The sequence below is a fragment of the Manis javanica genome, chromosome 2, assembly GCF_040802235.1.
Source record: "Manis javanica isolate MJ-LG chromosome 2, MJ_LKY, whole genome shotgun sequence".
NCBI classification, from domain to species: domain Eukaryota; kingdom Metazoa; phylum Chordata; class Mammalia; order Pholidota; family Manidae; genus Manis; species Manis javanica.
This window is the reverse complement of record NC_133157.1, coordinates 123299747-123317343: the sequence shown is the minus strand read 5'-3', so window position 1 is coordinate 123317343 and position 17597 is coordinate 123299747. Positions and strand designations below refer to the sequence as shown.

The 17597-nt window shown below is 34.1% G+C and overlaps 1 protein-coding gene and 1 long non-coding RNA gene across 23 annotated transcripts in view; one reads left to right on the top strand and one right to left on the bottom strand.

Annotated features, from left to right (window-relative positions):
• The window catches only part of LOC140847856 (uncharacterized), a 112804-nt gene that overhangs the window by 33602 nt on the left and 61605 nt on the right, over positions 1-17597 (bottom strand). For 6 of the 22 annotated variants that reach the window (XR_012128084.1, XR_012128082.1, XR_012128087.1 and 3 more), the window contains 2 exons: positions 13464-13580; positions 11745-12931 (listed from right to left, as the gene is read on the bottom strand). The exons of 7 other annotated variants lie outside the window; for them this stretch is intronic. This is a non-coding gene — a long non-coding RNA (uncharacterized lncRNA). Of the gene's footprint in view, positions 1-9239; positions 10418-11744; positions 12932-13463; positions 14673-17597 lie in introns of those variants that run through there. 9 more of the 22 variants (XR_012128083.1, XR_012128085.1, XR_012128090.1 and 6 more) reach the window with 3 other exon arrangements.
• The window catches only part of LOC140847855 (serine/threonine-protein kinase TAO1-like), a 97412-nt gene that overhangs the window by 43461 nt on the left and 36354 nt on the right, over positions 1-17597 (top strand). Inside the window, exons 3-9 of the mRNA XM_073229310.1 lie at positions 2873-2944; positions 5563-5664; positions 6919-6964; positions 7526-7622; positions 9115-9228; positions 11660-11751; positions 16569-16662. Of these exons, the coding sequence (XP_073085411.1) occupies positions 2873-2944; positions 5563-5664; positions 6919-6964; positions 7526-7622; positions 9115-9228; positions 11660-11751; positions 16569-16662 (617 nt within the window). The remainder of the gene's footprint in view (positions 1-2872; positions 2945-5562; positions 5665-6918; positions 6965-7525; positions 7623-9114; positions 9229-11659; positions 11752-16568; positions 16663-17597) is intronic.

The following is a 17597-nucleotide window of genomic DNA, read 5'->3' as shown; positions in this document are numbered from 1 at the left end:
TTAAAAAATTCTCTGTCGTTTAAAAAATTTTTTTAATTAATAAAATTAAAAACATTCAAAAATTTAAAAAACATGCTTTGGGCATGGAAAAAACTGGCTAGAGCTTTATTTTCCCTTATGAGTTTAATGAAATCAATTTTTGGAGTTTTTAGTTTTAATTGGTAAATTTAAGGAGGACATGTTAACTAACATTTAGTGTACTGCTTACTGTTCCTGAGTACTAGTCTACACTTAACATTTATTAACTCATTTAACCCTCACAGCTACTCTGGGAGGTAGGTTATTTCTTTCATTTTATAGATTTGGAAAATGAGGTTACCCAAGTTCATAGTTTGGTAAATAATTGTTGTCAGGATTCCTATCTAGGCAGTGTCATTCTAGAACCAGGTTCTGAAGCCTCTCATTTATAGCAGCCATTTTTGAAATCTGGTAATCTGATATAAAGGAACTGATACCAGAATCACCAGGGAATTCTGTAGTGTATCTGCTTACATAATGAAGCAGATTTGATAAGGCCATATTTTAATACGAATCAGGTTATGGAGGAAACAGTTATGTATCTGTTAAATTCATTATTTTCTTCCATTGCATTTTTCTTAGGAATGTCTGTGTTAGAGTTGATTAAACACTACCATGTGGTATCTGAAAGGAAAAGAAATCTTACTGAATTAAATCTATTATCTATTTTCTTGCATTTGAAGGTCATTAATAGATGGGAATCTTCCTGTTGTTAGAAATATATGGGTACATTTTGAGTTGTTGGGCATGTTTTTAATGGTATTCCTACTATATTATCTCTTTTGCTGATGAGCTTATTGCATCAGAGTTAGATAAATCTTTAAGTACTGATACAGAAAGCCTTCCAGTACATAAAGATTTATCTAATTTTTAGAAGTGTATGTATAGTATGTACTTACATATTATGTATAGTGGGAATCTTTTTTTTAAAGCAGCACAGGTGATTGTGATGATGAGCTGGGTTTAAGACTCCTGCACTAGTAGGCAACACTTCTTCAGTGAAATTCCACGTCTAAGATAATTTTATATATGTAGTCAGAAATGATATACTAATTATTCTTAGCAACTTTGCTTTTCCTTTTTTTTCTTTTCTTATTTCTCTACAATTGTTTATGCCAACGTGGCTTCATTCATACTGATTTACCAAGGATTGGGATAGAAGTATAAAACTAGAATCAGACTGCTGATTGCCCAGCAGGATGTCATCAACCATCCAAGCACAGAGCCTGAAGGACCCTGAGATTGCAGAACTCTTCTACAAAGAAGATCCAGAGAAGCGCTTCACAGATCTCAAAAAAGTTTCCCAGGGAGGCTTTGGAGCAGTGTTTTTTGTAAGTGTTAAAGGCTTAATGTCAGTGACCAGCATTTATTTAATATCCAGTCCTGGCAGAGTAAAAATCAGTAGTACAGAAAGACATAGGCAATAGTCTATTTTAGAGTCACTTGCATTAGGTGTATATAAAAAGAGAACATTTTATTTATTGAGCTGCTTAGATTATTGAAAAAATGGGAAAGATATTTGGCTTTAATTTCCATGTTGGTTACACTACTTTAGCAGTTTTATGACTTACACTGTTATTGAATCAAATATTGCAAAACACTGACTTACGTAAACTCCCATACACACATTTCATTATTTCTTCCTATTAAGATTGCTTTTTTTTCTCAGCAACAAGTTTGTTTAGATGTTTAATATTTTGGTAGTGTTACAGATTTAGTTTTTTCATTTTAATGGGTACCTTAAATACAGTGAATTCTTCCACAGATGTCTAGAGATGATTAACCCTTCTTACTGAACTCATTTGAAATGTTTTGCAGCTATCCTCTTGTGCCTTCTTTATATATCTTTTTTTTTTTAACACATAATGAGAATTTGGCTCTTACGTTCTAAAGAGTTGACTTTCATGTTTCTGTTATGCTTTTATCTTTTTATCAAAATTCCACAGCAGTGGTAAATAGCAATGGTGATAGCATTTTAGCTGTCTTGTCTTAATTCTAGTTAATAGTTGTTTACAATAGACATGATTTATCATGTTGAGGAATTACCTTTCCCATGTGGGTTTTCTAAGAGTTTGGTCTTCCCTGCATTAAATACATTTAGAATTGGGCTCTTTCTGCATTTTCAGCATTTATATGTATAAGTATGTATTTTTCCCCTTTGATTTGTAAAAAAATATGGCAAATTATGAAATGTTTTCTGTATCAAAATTTTGCATTTCTGTGGTAATAAATTTTATCCGAATGAAATATTCTTTTAATGCCCTGTAATATTTGGTTTTAAATTTTTATTTAGAGTTCCCTTGTCTACATTTGTAAGTCAGATTGGTACCTAACTTTCTATTTTGTGCTGCTTGTGAGGGTTTAGTTGTTGGGTTAGACTGCCTCCGTACAATTAATGGGATAGCTTTCCTTTTCCTCCCCTTTTATCCTGGGAAGTTCCCCTGGTGAAACTGCTCCACTCACAACTATTTTAAAGATGATTAGTATTCTTTTCAATCTTCCACCACTGTTTTACTCAGATTTTCTTCTCTAGATCAATTCTAGTAGTTCTTTCCTAGAGAATTGTCCATTTCATTGAAATTTTGACATTTACAGGCCTAGCATAGACTTGTACTAGTCATTTTTTTTGTTTATAGTTCTGTTCAAATTTCTATATTTTTCCTCTCAACTAGCTCATTCAAAGATAAACATGCATTATTTTTATTTCTAAAGTACCAGTTCCTTGATAATTTGATACGCTTTTTGCTATCCATTTACTTATGTTTTTAATGTTCTTTAAAAGCAGTTTTGGTATCTTTTTGGACATGGTAGTTTATAAATGTTAATTTTTACAGTGGTCTTCTGTCTTTTTTAGGCACGAGATGTGCACACCAATGACACGGTGGCTATCAAGAGAATACCTTATAGTGGAAAGAAGGCTGTGGAGGTAGGTGAAATATATATGTTTGTATTGGCATGTTAAAGAAAGCCATACCGTTTTTAATTGGGGATAGGTGGCAGTTTTTTCAAAAAATGTTGAAAAATATACAAATACTAAGGTTTATCTCAGTGAATTTTCTTCCACAGACTCAATATGCCCATTTAACCTGTACCTAGAGCCATAAATAACATTTGTGACATCCCAGAGACCTCCCAACTGCGTCCCTTACTTTTAATTTTTTTAGATATGTGCTGCTGACACGAGTTTAATTTTCTAAATTGTTATTTAGCAGATTATTCTATAATAGAGGGATTATCATGTCTGAGAAAGTAAACTAGAATAAGGTACATTTGTGACAGTAAGTATACTGGATATAAATTTTTAATGGTTGAGAAATTATTTAACGGCTCTTGCAAATAATCATCGGCAGCAATATATCTAGTCTGAAAAATAAGGCAATGGGTAATAATCCGAAAAATAAAATTACTGATACTGTATTGCATGTACGTTAGTTCATCAGTATTCTGATTAGTTCTTCCTTAATTGCATAAGTTTATAAAGTTACTTTTAAGTCTGTTCTCTTTGTCTTCCTTTGTTTAAAAAATTTATTTATTTTTAATTGTGGTAAAGTACACAAAACAAATTTACCATCTTAACCGCTTTAAGTGTAAGTTCAGTGGTGTTAAGGACAGTCACATTGCTGTGCAACCGTCGCCACCATTCACCTCCAGAATTCTTTCATTTTGCAAAAGTGATATTCTACACCCATCAAACAATAACCTCATTCCCTCCTCCCTGCAGCCCTTGGAAATCACCTCTCCTCTTTCTGTTTCTATCAATTTGACTACTTTAGGTATCTCATGTAATTGAAATTAGGCACTATTTGTCCTTTTGTGACTGGCTTGTTTCACTTAATATAGTGTCCTGAAAGTTCATCTATGTTGTAGTGTGTCAGAATTACCTTTCTTTTTAAAAGCTGAATAATATTCCTGTGTGTGTGTGTGTGTGTGTGTATAAAAACACCACATTTTGTCCATCTGCCATCTGTAAATGGACACTTAGTTGCTTCTACCCCTTGGTTATTGTGAATAATGCTGCTATGCACATAGGTATACAAGTATTTCTTTGAGTCCCTGCTTTTAAACTTTAGGGTATATGCCCAGAGGTAGAATTGCTACATCAGTCTTTAATTTTTAAAGGTTTTGGCTTTCTACATTTCTGTAATCTCTGTTTGTGGTAAATATTGTTTTTTGTGATAATCATACTTATGGGTATGATAACACTGTTGTGATTGATCACTGTTTCATTACGTCGATAGCTAAAAAAGCTCTTAATAAAATTTCTAAAACCCCTAAGAAAATCTCCATTTTTTTATAAGTTTCATTTTATTTGCCATTCTACAGTATAACTTTAAAACCAGCTTTCATAGCAGACTTGTGTTGGAGTCTGTTTAATTAGTCATACCTAGGTGAACAAAAAGTTTCACCTAGGGCATCATCTTCTCTCATCTAATAGTATATCCTTCCTGGAAGTTTTTTTTACATTGAAGAATACAGGTTTTAGCTTGGTTTTGTTTTGAGAGTTTGCCTCCCAGAGGCAATTTTGAAATGTAAAGCCCATAAAACACTTTCTGAAGTTAGCATCTTACAGCTTACACATTTTACACTGTGAATATCTTGCTCTATTTTCTTGAGGGCTTATGAAATAACATAGGAGATATAGGATCTAAAATTCTAGTGCAAAACATTTTTTAAAGTGTTGTATTCCAGTTCCCCTACCTTTAGAAATATACAAGTCAGCGATAAAGCTTGGAAAAACTGAAACAAGAACAAAAAACAGATTCCAAGTTCCCATCCCACATCTCCTAAGCCTCTAGAGTCTCTGGGTATGGACCCAAGTACCTGTATTTTCAGAGTTCCCTGACTGCTTCTGACAAGTAACTATATTTAGGATATGGCCTAAGTTTCTGAAGTTGTCAGAGTAGCTTTTATTGCTGAAGGTTTATCTGTTATTTACTAGTAGGCGTCAATGGGAAGGCTCTTTGTGAAATCCTGTAGGAAAATGTTTCCATGCTGCTTGGTTTTTCTGTGAACTTCCCTCTGTTATAACCTAAGTGTTCACTAGCATTTTAGAATATGTGCATTTAGGAATTTAGGTAATTACTTTATTTGAGTTTAAACAACTGAAAAAACTTAACGTTTGGTAGACAAAAGAAGCCAAAAACACAACAGCTGAACTTTAAGGTATGTAAATTATACAACAATAAAGCTGCATAAAAGAAGGGGGAGGTTGAACTTTTGAAGAAAAACCACTAAATATAGCATATAGTTTTCAGCAGGCTTGGTGTGTGGTTGTAAAATTTGTATAAGACTCATTGATAATAAATTTTATGAAAAGAAAAATATGTACTACGTGGAATGAATTTTATGTTATTGAGTTGTAAACTATATGAATGTAATTTCTTTAAAATATTTTAGTTTGACACTTAAATATTACAAATGAAGCAAAGTTGTATGTACTTGTTAACTTTTTAATCTAATAATTACTTTTGTACTTATATAGTTTTCTAAGGAAAGGCAACTGTTTCTAATTCTTTCCTTTATTCTTTTTTTTTCTTCCCACAGAGATGGCAGGGTATTATTAAGGAAGTCAGGTGCCTAAGAACATTAAAACATCCCAACATTGTGGAATACAAAGGCTGCTATTTACGTGAGAACAGAGCATGGGTAGGTATCTGCTCTCCCCTTGCTGTAATTTTAGAAGTTTAGTTTATGATTAATTCAAAAATGTCTCAAAATAGTTGTAAAGCCATGCACAAACACCTTGAAATGTTAGTTCATACTGAGAAAAGAGCAGCTTTTCCTGAAACTCTTCGGCAGTAAGAGATAATAGACCTTTTGCCAGTTGACTACAGAGATTCAGCTGACCATTACATGCACGGGAAAATGTTCTGATGTATGTTAGCGGTATCATTCTTCAAATGCTTTATCAAACATTTGTTGAGAACAATCCTATCAAAGGATGAAAATCATATATTTTTGACATAAATGTATTGTAAGCTATTTAACCACAAGGATCTTGGTTGGAATATTGGTGGTGAATCCTGGTGAAATCCAAACTGATTGTGATTCTTTGGCTGAATAATAGTAAAGGTAGAAAATTGGGACATTTTATTGTAGAAAATGGAAATTAATTTTGCCCCATTGTTGAAACTAAGATAAGGTAGTAATCTTACAACAGTATAGGCATAGTAATTATGTCTTCTCAGAGAAAGGCTAAATTTTCTTTAAACAGGAATGACCTTTTATTTTTAATAAGCTACAGCTGATTATCATTTTAGTATACAGAACTTAGATTTATTTAGATTTGTAATGTTTGGTTTAATTTGATGGTAATGGTACTCCTAAATTTGAGGCTGTGGTTAAAGAAAAAACAGTGGCAGAGAGGGTAGGCTGCCTCTCTGTCTTTCAAGTTTCTCCATCTGTAAAACAGGATGATAATAGGGTCTACTTCCAAAGGTGGTTATGAGGATTAAATTAGTTAATATATATAAAATACCTGGTACATACGAGGTGCTCTGTGTTTGCTTTATAGGAAAGATTTAAACTGTAACCTAAACTCCGTGTATATAGTACCAGAGGACGATTTTCTGCTTCCTAACAATACCACTATTGCTACTATAGGTTAATATGAATGGAATATGTATATTCCTTTATAGCTTTAGTTAGTAATTATATGAAACACACATCTTCTACAAGCAGTTATATGTCGGCATTATAAAAGATTAATGTAGCATTGGCTTAACTTCATGTATGGATTTAACAAGTTCCAAAATATATACTTATATTTAAAGGTAATTGATAACTAGAGTTGGTTTCACTTCAAACTATCTTCTTAATCTCCTTGGTGAATTGATCTCATATCGAATCTTGTTATTTTACTAGTGTCTTTTAATGTTTTTATCATTTTTTCCCCTGTAGCTTGTAATGGAATATTGTTTAGGATCTGCTTCAGATTTGCTGAAAGGTAAGTTTCCTTTATTTATTAAGAAAAAGAAAAGTATTAGTATGATAAAATGAGAATTCATTCACTAAGATATTTTTTTAATAATGTTAAAACTTTCCAGGAAGAGTAAAAACCTTTGTGTTTTCTAGAATCTCAGCGTATGCACTGTCCTCATTAAATACTGCATTTTAGCATAACAGATGAGTTTTCTTTCATTGTGATTTAACAGGCATTTTTCTGCATTCTTTATCATTAAACTTGATTTGTTCCTTCTGTTCAGAATGAAGATATGTAGGAATATAAAAAAGGAAAGCTTCTCTTTCATTGTTTTTATAATCATGAAATAATTGTCAAATGTTAACTTAGAGGAAAATTGGCTGTGAACTCTTAATAACTAGGCACAACTGTGCACTTAAGTTCAATTGCTTTGTTTTATTATCTTGGAAAGCAAAAAATTCCTTCTTGCTAAATGTTAGTTTTTTAAAATTTGCCCATATATTAGATATGTGTATATATATTTTAAAATAGAAATGTAGAAATGTTCTATAGAATAATTATTTTCAAATAAAATCTTATTTTAAGTTTACAAAAAGCCATTACAAGAAATGGAAATAGCTGCAATTATACATGGTGCTCTTCAGGGATTAGCCTACTTACATTCCCGTGCCATGATCCATAGGTAAGTACTTTAAAAATTACCATATATTAATAAGCAAATTTATCAGACCTAGAATTTATTAATCCTGAAAGCTTTGTTGGTTTTAGCTAAATAAAAGTATTCTGGAGTTTTACAAACTCATATTTTTTTAGGTTATCCATGTCTTAAAATGAATATACTAATTTATTTGACCTCTTGGTTGAGAATAATTTTTATCTTTTTCTACACATGCTGCTGGGCTTTCCGAAGTATGTGCACTTTAAATTTAATTATAGAAAAGTTTAATTTGTGAAGTGGAAAAGACGATAGGGATTATGTATTCTTGTTTCATTTTACAGATGAAGAAACTGATGCCCCAATTTGTGACTCACTTCTCAAAGCTTATGAAGCAAGATAGATTAGACTAGAACTAACCTAGATCTTTTGTCCTCCTGGTGACTTATAATGCCGGATTTGTTCCATTGATTCCATGACAGAGACAAGTAAAAGCTACTTAACATTCTATGCTTTTGAGATAATCCTTGATAATGGATAGTAATTTAAAGATTAAACCATCATAAACTACATTTTTAGCACTGGTACTGGTTTTGCCTGTTTTTAGAAGGAAGCTAGCATTTTTAAAATTATGTGAACCAGACAATACATAGTAAACTTATATAGTAGAGTCATTGCAAATTAATGGGTGATCAGTTTTTTAGATGAGGATAGTAAGGTCCAAGAGAAAAATCCACATGCATAGTAAATAAGAGAATGAAAGAGTTGGAAGCAGAACCTAAGGTCTTCTCAACTTCAAAGAACCTTCCATTTTTTAAAAAAACAAATGGAAGAATATAGATTGACAATATTACATCCATTATAATTCTGTATAGTATGTATGAATTGACAAGTGCTTAGAAATTTCTTTTTGAATGTTATGGTGCCCATTGGGCATACAATCCCATTATAATTTTCTTAGTTCACATGTACGTTGGTGATTTAGAAAAGAACTTAAAAGTAAATTTGGGATCATTGATATTGCCTTACCCACGTGTTTCAGTTTTCATTTCATATTTAGGTAGGAGAACTATGCTAAAATTTGGAATGATATGAGTAATTAAAAAAAACAAATTTGGGGCATCAGGTTCTTTTTTTTCCATTTTATTGTTAAGGGTATACTCAGAAATCTTAGTCATATAAGAATGTTCAGCTACATTTTTTAAACCATTACTTGTACCAATAAACAGGCACTCAAATATCGAGTATGTGCCATTAATTACCTTATTTTTTTCTTCTGTTTCTACTGCTATTTTATCTTCTCTTTTAGAAACTTGTTACTATATACTTATAGGAATTCTGTACATCTCATTTCTTAGTTTGGATTTTAATTCTCATTATCCCAACTGAGAGATTATCCAAGGCCTTAATTATTCTGATTTCTCCTTCCCTATTTTATAAATTTTTATATGATCTTTATCATTTTCAGTATAATCTTACAAAGGAAAGAAAAATAATTTTCTGTGTTCCTTAAACGCAGAGACATCAAAGCAGGAAATATCCTTCTGACACCAGGAGGCCAGGCGAAACTTGCTGACTTTGGATTTGCTTCCATGGCCTCTTCTGCCAAGTCTTTTGTGGGAACGCCGCATTGGTAAGCATAGTCCCATCTGGTATTGATCCTCATAATTGGAATAGGCAGTGTGTGGTTGTACTTTTATCAGGTGCTTTATGGTTCTCTTGGAAGTACAGTGCTGCTTTAGATATTACTCTAAGCACTGTAGTTTCAGATACAGATTTGGAGTGCTGCCCTTGTATCTCCTGTTGTATCATTTGTCCCCCCCCCCCACGGTTCTTTCCTGTTATCATCTACATCATGTATTGGGGGTAGGAGTGAAAAAATTTAGATGGATAGAAATGCTAAGTGGAAATTTTCTTTAGATTTATACTTACTGTGTGTCAGTATCTTCTGAATAAGAGTACCTGAAGACTGGTAGCTGATTAGGAACTTTTTGTTTTCATTTTTTATTGTGGGGAATTTCAAGTATACAGGGAAATAGACAAAAATATAAAGAAGGCTCACACAGCGGTCAGCTCAGCCTAACAGCACTACCCCAGGGCCTGGCTGCCCTGTGTACTTGATTTTCTTGCCCTCCCTCCCACCTCCAGTTATTTGAAATGACTTCTAGACATCATCTAATTTTATTCATAAATAATTCCATATTAATGTCAGCAAGTCTGAAGGGAATAATTTTCCACATCTTCAACTTCCATAGATGTCCTCTCTCTGTATATGTTGAGAAGTGTCTTAGGTCTACTGCATCTTCTTTTCCACCTAGGTTTCAAATCTCCCAACTCCCAGTTTGTTAAAGAAAGGCTTCTCACCCATCCTGAATAGTAGAGTGATGCATTGTTCTGAGAATTAAAAGCCTCAAACCATCACCAGAGGGACAATTTGAGAACACATAACATCTAGAATATATAGCATCAGAAATATTGAAGAGTTAGGACACCGAGTTTTGGCAAAGGACCTTCTGCCTTCACAGTCATCTCTCCTCAGTTCCTTTTGCTCCTTGCTCTTTCTTTTCCCCAATTATCTTTCCTCCCATCTTCTTTTCTAGTGAATCACAAATGATTTCATTTATAACGGGGACAGTTGTCGTGAGGACACACTAACATGTTATTTACAATGAGAAATGAAGTTTGGCATTTCCTGACAGAAAATAATTCTGATTTGAATGGTTGATATGACCGTGCAGACTGGGTTTGCTAATTAGGTTATCATACAGCAGTGTTTTTAATGAATTGAATGAGTGAGGTCCTCAGCTCCAAGTTGTAAATATCTGTAAAGCACATATACAAAATAATGTATATACATATGTGTGCATTATATCCTTTGCAACTATTAAGTTTATAACATTTAGATACCAACTCAAAAATGTACAAGCGGATACATTTTTTTAATAAATTCATTGGAAGTAAGAAAATAAGTTTGAAGACTACTGTTCTGTATGACCAAAAATTTCTTATGTAGAACCCTAGTTTAGATAGAATCCTCTTCCCCTGTATAAAAAAAGGGTTCTTTGGACAAATAATGCTTCTTAATGGTCCCCCTCTTTACAAATCAGTGATCAATATTAGATACTAGAAAGGAGCTAGAAAGTTGTGCATTAAAAACAAAACTTTTTTAACTTTGTTGAACGTAGTGACTCCCCAAGCTTACTTCAACATCTTAACACATTAGAAGCCCTCTATTATTGGCAATTGAAAGTTACATGTGTATTAATTTGTATATGGTGTATTAGGAACACAGCACTATGTACATATTTACATATTTTTACACACAGGAACATACATACGCCTGGTGACAATCTTATTAAACAGTCAGAAACTGTTCTTCGTGTTTGTCTGTGCTTAGCAAGTACAAAGGAAGGATAAGGTGAAGCACCAGTGAGAACATTAGAGTCTAGCTGAAGATGTGAATTAGCGTTTCATTTTATAACCAAGACGCCTCCAAAGTTAATAATTGTATGATATATTTAGTTGTGAGTGGCTGTCCTAGCCACTTTCATCACAGAACACTACTCCTATTTGCAAAAAAGACTGACAAACTGCTTATTCATTGTTGCTTATTGTGGCAGATATTTTCTCAGCTAAATGTAGTGAGTTTGTTTACTTCAAGAAAACAAGTGCCAGTGATAAAATGCCCTCTTTTGAGCAAAATTTAGACTTTTGTAATAAGATGCTGAAACCAAAATGTTTGAGAACTGCTGGCATAAAGGATATGCACTATTACAATCTGCAACCTTGAATTGATGCAGAATGCAGCCCTGCTCTGGGGAGTTTTTCCTCCAGGATGCTGGTACGTGATCATGACAAATGGTGAGAATAAGTCTAACACTGTGTATGCAATGGTAAATATTTACTTCACAACCTGTAATGCATTTATTTCCCATTATAAGAATTCTTATGTCCAGATATATCATCTGGAATTCACACAGGTATTCTCCATGTGGATGGTCATTACGTTTTTAAAGAATAGTATACTTTTCTTTTTTAACTTTAAGTAACATTTTACGTTTTAGGGTGGCCCCAGAAATAATTTTAGGCAGGAATGAAGAACAATATGATAACAAAGTCGATGTATGGTCTCTTGGAATAACATGCATTGAACTAGGTAAGCATTGCTCTTTATTACTGTGTAGTAAGTTTTGATCAATGTTTTATCTCAATTTCTGTACCAAATTACAGATTTTAATTTTTATGTCAGTGTTTAAGGGGAGCAATATATCGACCAAGGTTGTCACTTTGGTTATTTGGCAATTTGTATGTATATATATATATATATATATATGTGTGTGTGTGTGTGTGTGTGTGTGTGTGTGTGTGTGTGTATATATATATATGTATGATGTATATATGTTAATTTAGGTATATTACATTTGCTGTATTAAATTAGGTCTAAAATAGTTTATACTGTGGTATTAATTTTGAGGTATCTGTGTCTAACATTTAATGAGTATTTGTTAAACACCTAGAATATGTCTGTGGTTATAAATTTACTATCTATGAAGGGTCTCTAAAGCATTCATGAATTACTTACCACTACTTAGGTTACTTAATACTTTGTGTTAGGTATGAGGATTAGATTATCAGGCTGCATACCTTATTGTACAGTTTGATTTTTTTTTTTGGTATCACTAATCTACAATTACATGAAGAACATTATGTTTACTAGGCTCCCCCCTTCACCAAGTCCCCCCCACATACCCCTTCACAGTCACTGTCCATCACCGTAGTAAGATGCTGTAAAATCACTACTTGTCTGCTCTGTGTTGCACAGCCCTCCCCTTGCCCACCCCACACTCTACATGATAATCGTAACACCCTCTTTCTTTTTCCCCGCCCTTATCCTTCCCTTCCCACCCATCCTCCCCAGTCCCTTTCCCTTTGGTAACTATTAGTTCATTCTTGGGGTCTGTGATTCTGCTGCTGTTTTGCTCCTTCAGTTTTCCTTTGTTTTTATACTCCACATATGAGTGAAATCATTTGGTACTTGTCTTTCTCTGCCTGGCTGATTTCACTGAGCATAATATCCTCTAGCTCCATCCATGTTGTTGCAAATGGTAGGATCTGTTTTTTCCTTATGGCTGAGTATAGGTACCACATCTTCTTTATCCATTCCTCTACTGATGGACATTTAGGTTGCTTCCATATCTTGGCTATTGTAGATAGTGCAGTGATAAACATAGGGGTGCACTGTCTTTTTCAAACTGGAGTGCTGCATTCTTAGGCCATAAATATACAATGGTGAAAGGACAGACTCTTCAACAACTGATGTTGGCAAAACTGGACGGCTACATGCAAGAGAAAGAAGCCAGATTACTGTCCATAACTCTCTACACACAAAAGTAAACTCAAAGTAGATCAAAGATCTAGATATAAGACATGAAACCATAAAACTCTTAGAAGAAAACATGGGCAAAAATCTCTCAAACATAAGTGTGAGCAGTTTTTTCCTGTACACAACTACTCAGGAAATGGAAACAAAATAATAAATGAACAAGTGGGAGTATATACCAAACCAAAATGCTTCTGTACAGCAAAGGATACCATCAACAGAACAAAAATGTAACCTACAGTATGGGAGAGTATACTTGTAAATGATTTGTCCTATTAAGGGTTAACATCCAAAATATATAAAGGACTCATACTACGAAACACGAAAAAAAAAGAAAACGAAAAAAAAACCCAACTAAAAAATGGGCAGAAGACCAGAACAGACATTTTTCCAAAGTAGAAATACAGATGGCCAACAGGCACATGAAAAGATGCTCCCCATCACTAATCATCAGGGAAATGCAACTTAAAACGACAATAGTATATTACCTCAGACCAGTTAGAATGGCCTCTGTCCAAGAGAAAAGAAAAAACAAGTGTTGGCAAGGATGTGGAGAAAGGGGAACCCTTCTACCCTCTTGGTGGGAATGTAAATTGGAGCCGCCACTGTGGAAAGAAGTGCGTAGGTTACTAAAAAAACTAAAAATAGAAATGCCATTTGATCCAGTAATTCCACTTCTAGGAATTTACCTGAAGAAAACAAAACCCCTGATTCCAAAAGATAGATGCACCCCTCTGTTTATTGTTGCATTACAGTAGCCAAGTTATGGAAACAGCCTAACTGTCCATCAGCAGATAAGTGGATAAAGAAGAGGTGGTACATATACACAATGGAATATTATTCAGCCATAAGAAGAAAAGATATCCTGCCATTTGCAACAACATGGATCAACCTAGAGGGTATTATGCTAAGTGAAATAAGCCAGGCAGAGACAAAATACCATATGATTTCACTTATTTGTGGAATCTAAACACAAAAGGAACACAATAGCAGTAGACTTATAGACACTGAGTAGTGACTGGTGGTTACTGTGGGGGAGGGATTGGGGTGAGTAGTTGAGGGTGAGGGCAATAAAAGGGCACAAAATTTTCAGTCATAAGCTGGTCACCGGGATAGTAGAATGGAAAATATAAGCACTGCTTCTATAACATTTTCCTATGTTGACAGTAACTGCAGTAGTGGGGGTGAGGATTTAATATGGGTGACTGTAGAACCACTGCGTTGTATACTTGAAACCAATATAAGATTGAATATCAATGATACTTCAATTAAAAAAGTATTTGAAATGGAAAATATCCTTTGAATCCACTGAAGGCTACGGCAGTCTAGATTTAGTAAATCTCTATGGTTTTAAGTTCAGTGTTCTTTGACTAAATAGAGATGTTCAGCTTTATAGTAAATGACAGATCAAAAATCATACTCTGGTTTGATATATTGATGGTACACCACTTAGAATTTTTGAATACTTTAATAAATCACAGTAGAAACACAAGTTATTTTATTCATTAAGAATTTCTTCAGTAATCCCTTCCCCTTCCTGGATCAAACTACTCATTCTTAAAGCTGTTGTGAGGACAGTATAAAGTAGGTGTCCATGTCACCTGCTGAGCCATGGTAGCCCGGCGTGGCGTGTCAGAGTCCTGTGAGGAAAGGAGGGATTTCCCACAGACAGAATGCCTTGTATGTGGAAGCAGAACCTGTGCAGGGAGGGCGGCAGTCAAGTTTGGAGATTCAGAGTCCTGGTGGGGTAACCAAAGCATTCAGACCTGGAAGTAGCCCAGCATGGGGTGTCAGAGGCCAAGGAGCACATCCACATTTGGGGGTAGGTCACCTGACACAGTGGCAGTGCCTGATTGAAAGGAAGGGAGCTTCCCTCCTGAGAGCTGATGAGGAGGGCCTCACTGCAGAAAGTGATCCAGTTTGGATGGGGTGTCAGAAACTGAGTGGATGAAGTGGACATTCACACTGCAGACAGGCTTGGAATGGGGTTTGAAAACTTGATGGGGAGAAGGGGAAAGGGTGGTGGCCAAGATGGGAGACTGGCTATGTACAGGGGCGATTCATCAAATATATTAAGGATAATGAGAGTGAGGTTTCTTACTGTCAGAGAAGGGTGCTACAAATAATGGAAAGAGAAGGCTCGAATAAATAGTACTACAGGCATTGGATTTGAGATATTGTAATGAACTCAGTTATTTTCAATAAACAACTAAAGATATTTAATGTGCAAGTATGAATACAAATATATGAGGGACGTGTGTGTTCCCTTCCTTTATCCACTGACAGGATCTGAGAGAAGTGACATGGGCAGTAGCAGTGAGCACACTGCCTGCCACAGCTCCTTGGCACGTGTCTACAGTAGGGAAAGCATAAGATGATCCTGGAACATCTTAGTGTGCCAGAGAGCAAGGAACTGAGCAGGGAATGATTGAGCCGTGCCAGAAAGGCAGAAGTCGGCTTAAAAAGATTCTCAACTGCTCAAAAATGAAACAATTTCAACATCAAAATAAATGATAGTAGCAGGTTATAAATTATTAAATGAAGAATATAAATCTATACAATAAGAGAATAAAATGATCTTTATGCAAAACAGAATATTTATATAGACTCAAGTACCTTTTCACAAATCCTTAATAATTACAAAGAAAAAAAGTGAAACTTCACCATGAAACCTTGTGGAATGGCCTTAAGTGATCAAAGTGAACACTGTCAATGACAAGATGATCTGAAACCATGGACCTGTTCTATAGGATCATCATGGAATACACTGAGAAAAGCGTGACACTTGCTTCTGTGATATTCCTGCCAGAGATGTGGAAGCTAAATTTAATAACAGTACAAAGCCAAACTGAGGGATATTCGAGTCAAAATTGTATACTTGTGAATTGTGAAGGTCATGACTTCAACTGTCACCTTAAGACTAGAAAAAGAGGGGCAAATTCAATCCACAGTAAACAGAACAAAGAGACCCAGAGAAGATCAAAACAGACATCAATTAAATAGAAAATGAAAACAATAGAGAAAATCAATGAGATCACAAATTAGTTCTTTGGGAAAATTAATTAAATTAATAAACCTCTGGCTAGATCAAACAGAAAGAAGACACAAACAACCAATACCAGGAATGACAGGGGACATGACTCCAGATTTTACACATATTGGAAGGATTATAGGGATATTTTATGAACAATTTTATGTAAGTTTAAAACTGAGAAAAAAATGGACAATTTCCTTTAAAGATGCAGATGATTGAACGTCATTTTTGCTACAAAGGACATTATTGGGACATTTGATTGAAACTACAATGGAGCTTGAGGATTAGATAATAGTCATGTATTCATATTAATGGTCTGATTTAATGACTGTATTAGATTCTCTTAGAATGTTCTTATTTATTGGAAAGATACACTAGGGATGTTGTGCATCAGGGCTGCAATTTCCTCTCTATTGACTCACTTAACTAAGTTCTCTGAACTCTACTTGCAACTTTTTTCCGAAGTTGGGGTATATGAAAAAAAAAAAAAAACTAACAGTGCTTCCATGCTCCTATATAACAGGCACATATTTAACAGGACGTTTTCTTTCTTTTATAGCGGAAAGGGAGCCTCCTTTATTTGCTATGAATACAAGGCGTGCCTTATATCACATTAGAAGAAATAACCCCCCTACACTACAGTCTAATGAATGGTGAGTATGGCTGAGAGATATATTGTTCAACATGGTAAAATTTAAATACTTTTCATAATGTTATAAAAATGATTTCATTTCAATGAGGTGAAGTGTATATAACCTGAAGAAATATTAAAATACCTTTATTTTATCCTTACATCATGTTTAGCCTTTATTATCTCTACTTTTCATAGCATATATGTAACTCAGTTCAGAAATAAAAGATAGATGATGCTACATGGGAGCAAAACATATGGCTTTTGTATAAAAAGTAATATATTTTTTTTACCTTAGCGACACATACAACCCTGATTATATAATAAATAGCACGATTTAAACATTCATGTTTTAAAACTGCAATATATAGATTGCCACAACCTGTACAGATATCTAACTGGGGAATGGTTTATAATTGATATGGTATAAAACATAGGTAAAAATGATTTGATAACTTACCAGAATTACCAGATAATTCATAATTTTTGGATGATTCTAATTGTTATTATTTATTATTCAGAATGTGCTTTGATGTTGCATCTCCTAGTGCTTCTTTGATAATACTGTTATTCATGTAAAGAAGTTTATTGAGAACAGATGGACAATGTTAGGAAAGAAGGATTTTTATCAGTGATAGAAAATTTTAATGGGAGAGTCTTCAGGTGTATCTAGCATTTGAAAAATTCTAGGGGACTACCTACCGTACTTAACAAATACTTTAAAATTCACAAGTAAGATGCATAAATTAGCAATAATTTTTTATCATTACATTATTAAGGCAAGTTCACAGGTCTTTGCTGCTTCTGTAGAGATGTTTTGAAGAAATCTTGGCACAGAGTTTATTATGGTACATCTGAATAATAAATACACTAAACACAGGCTGTCTTTACACTGGTTGATACTTTGGGGATTCAAAAAAGAATTCTTGTATAAAAGAATTAAATCTTATTTGAATA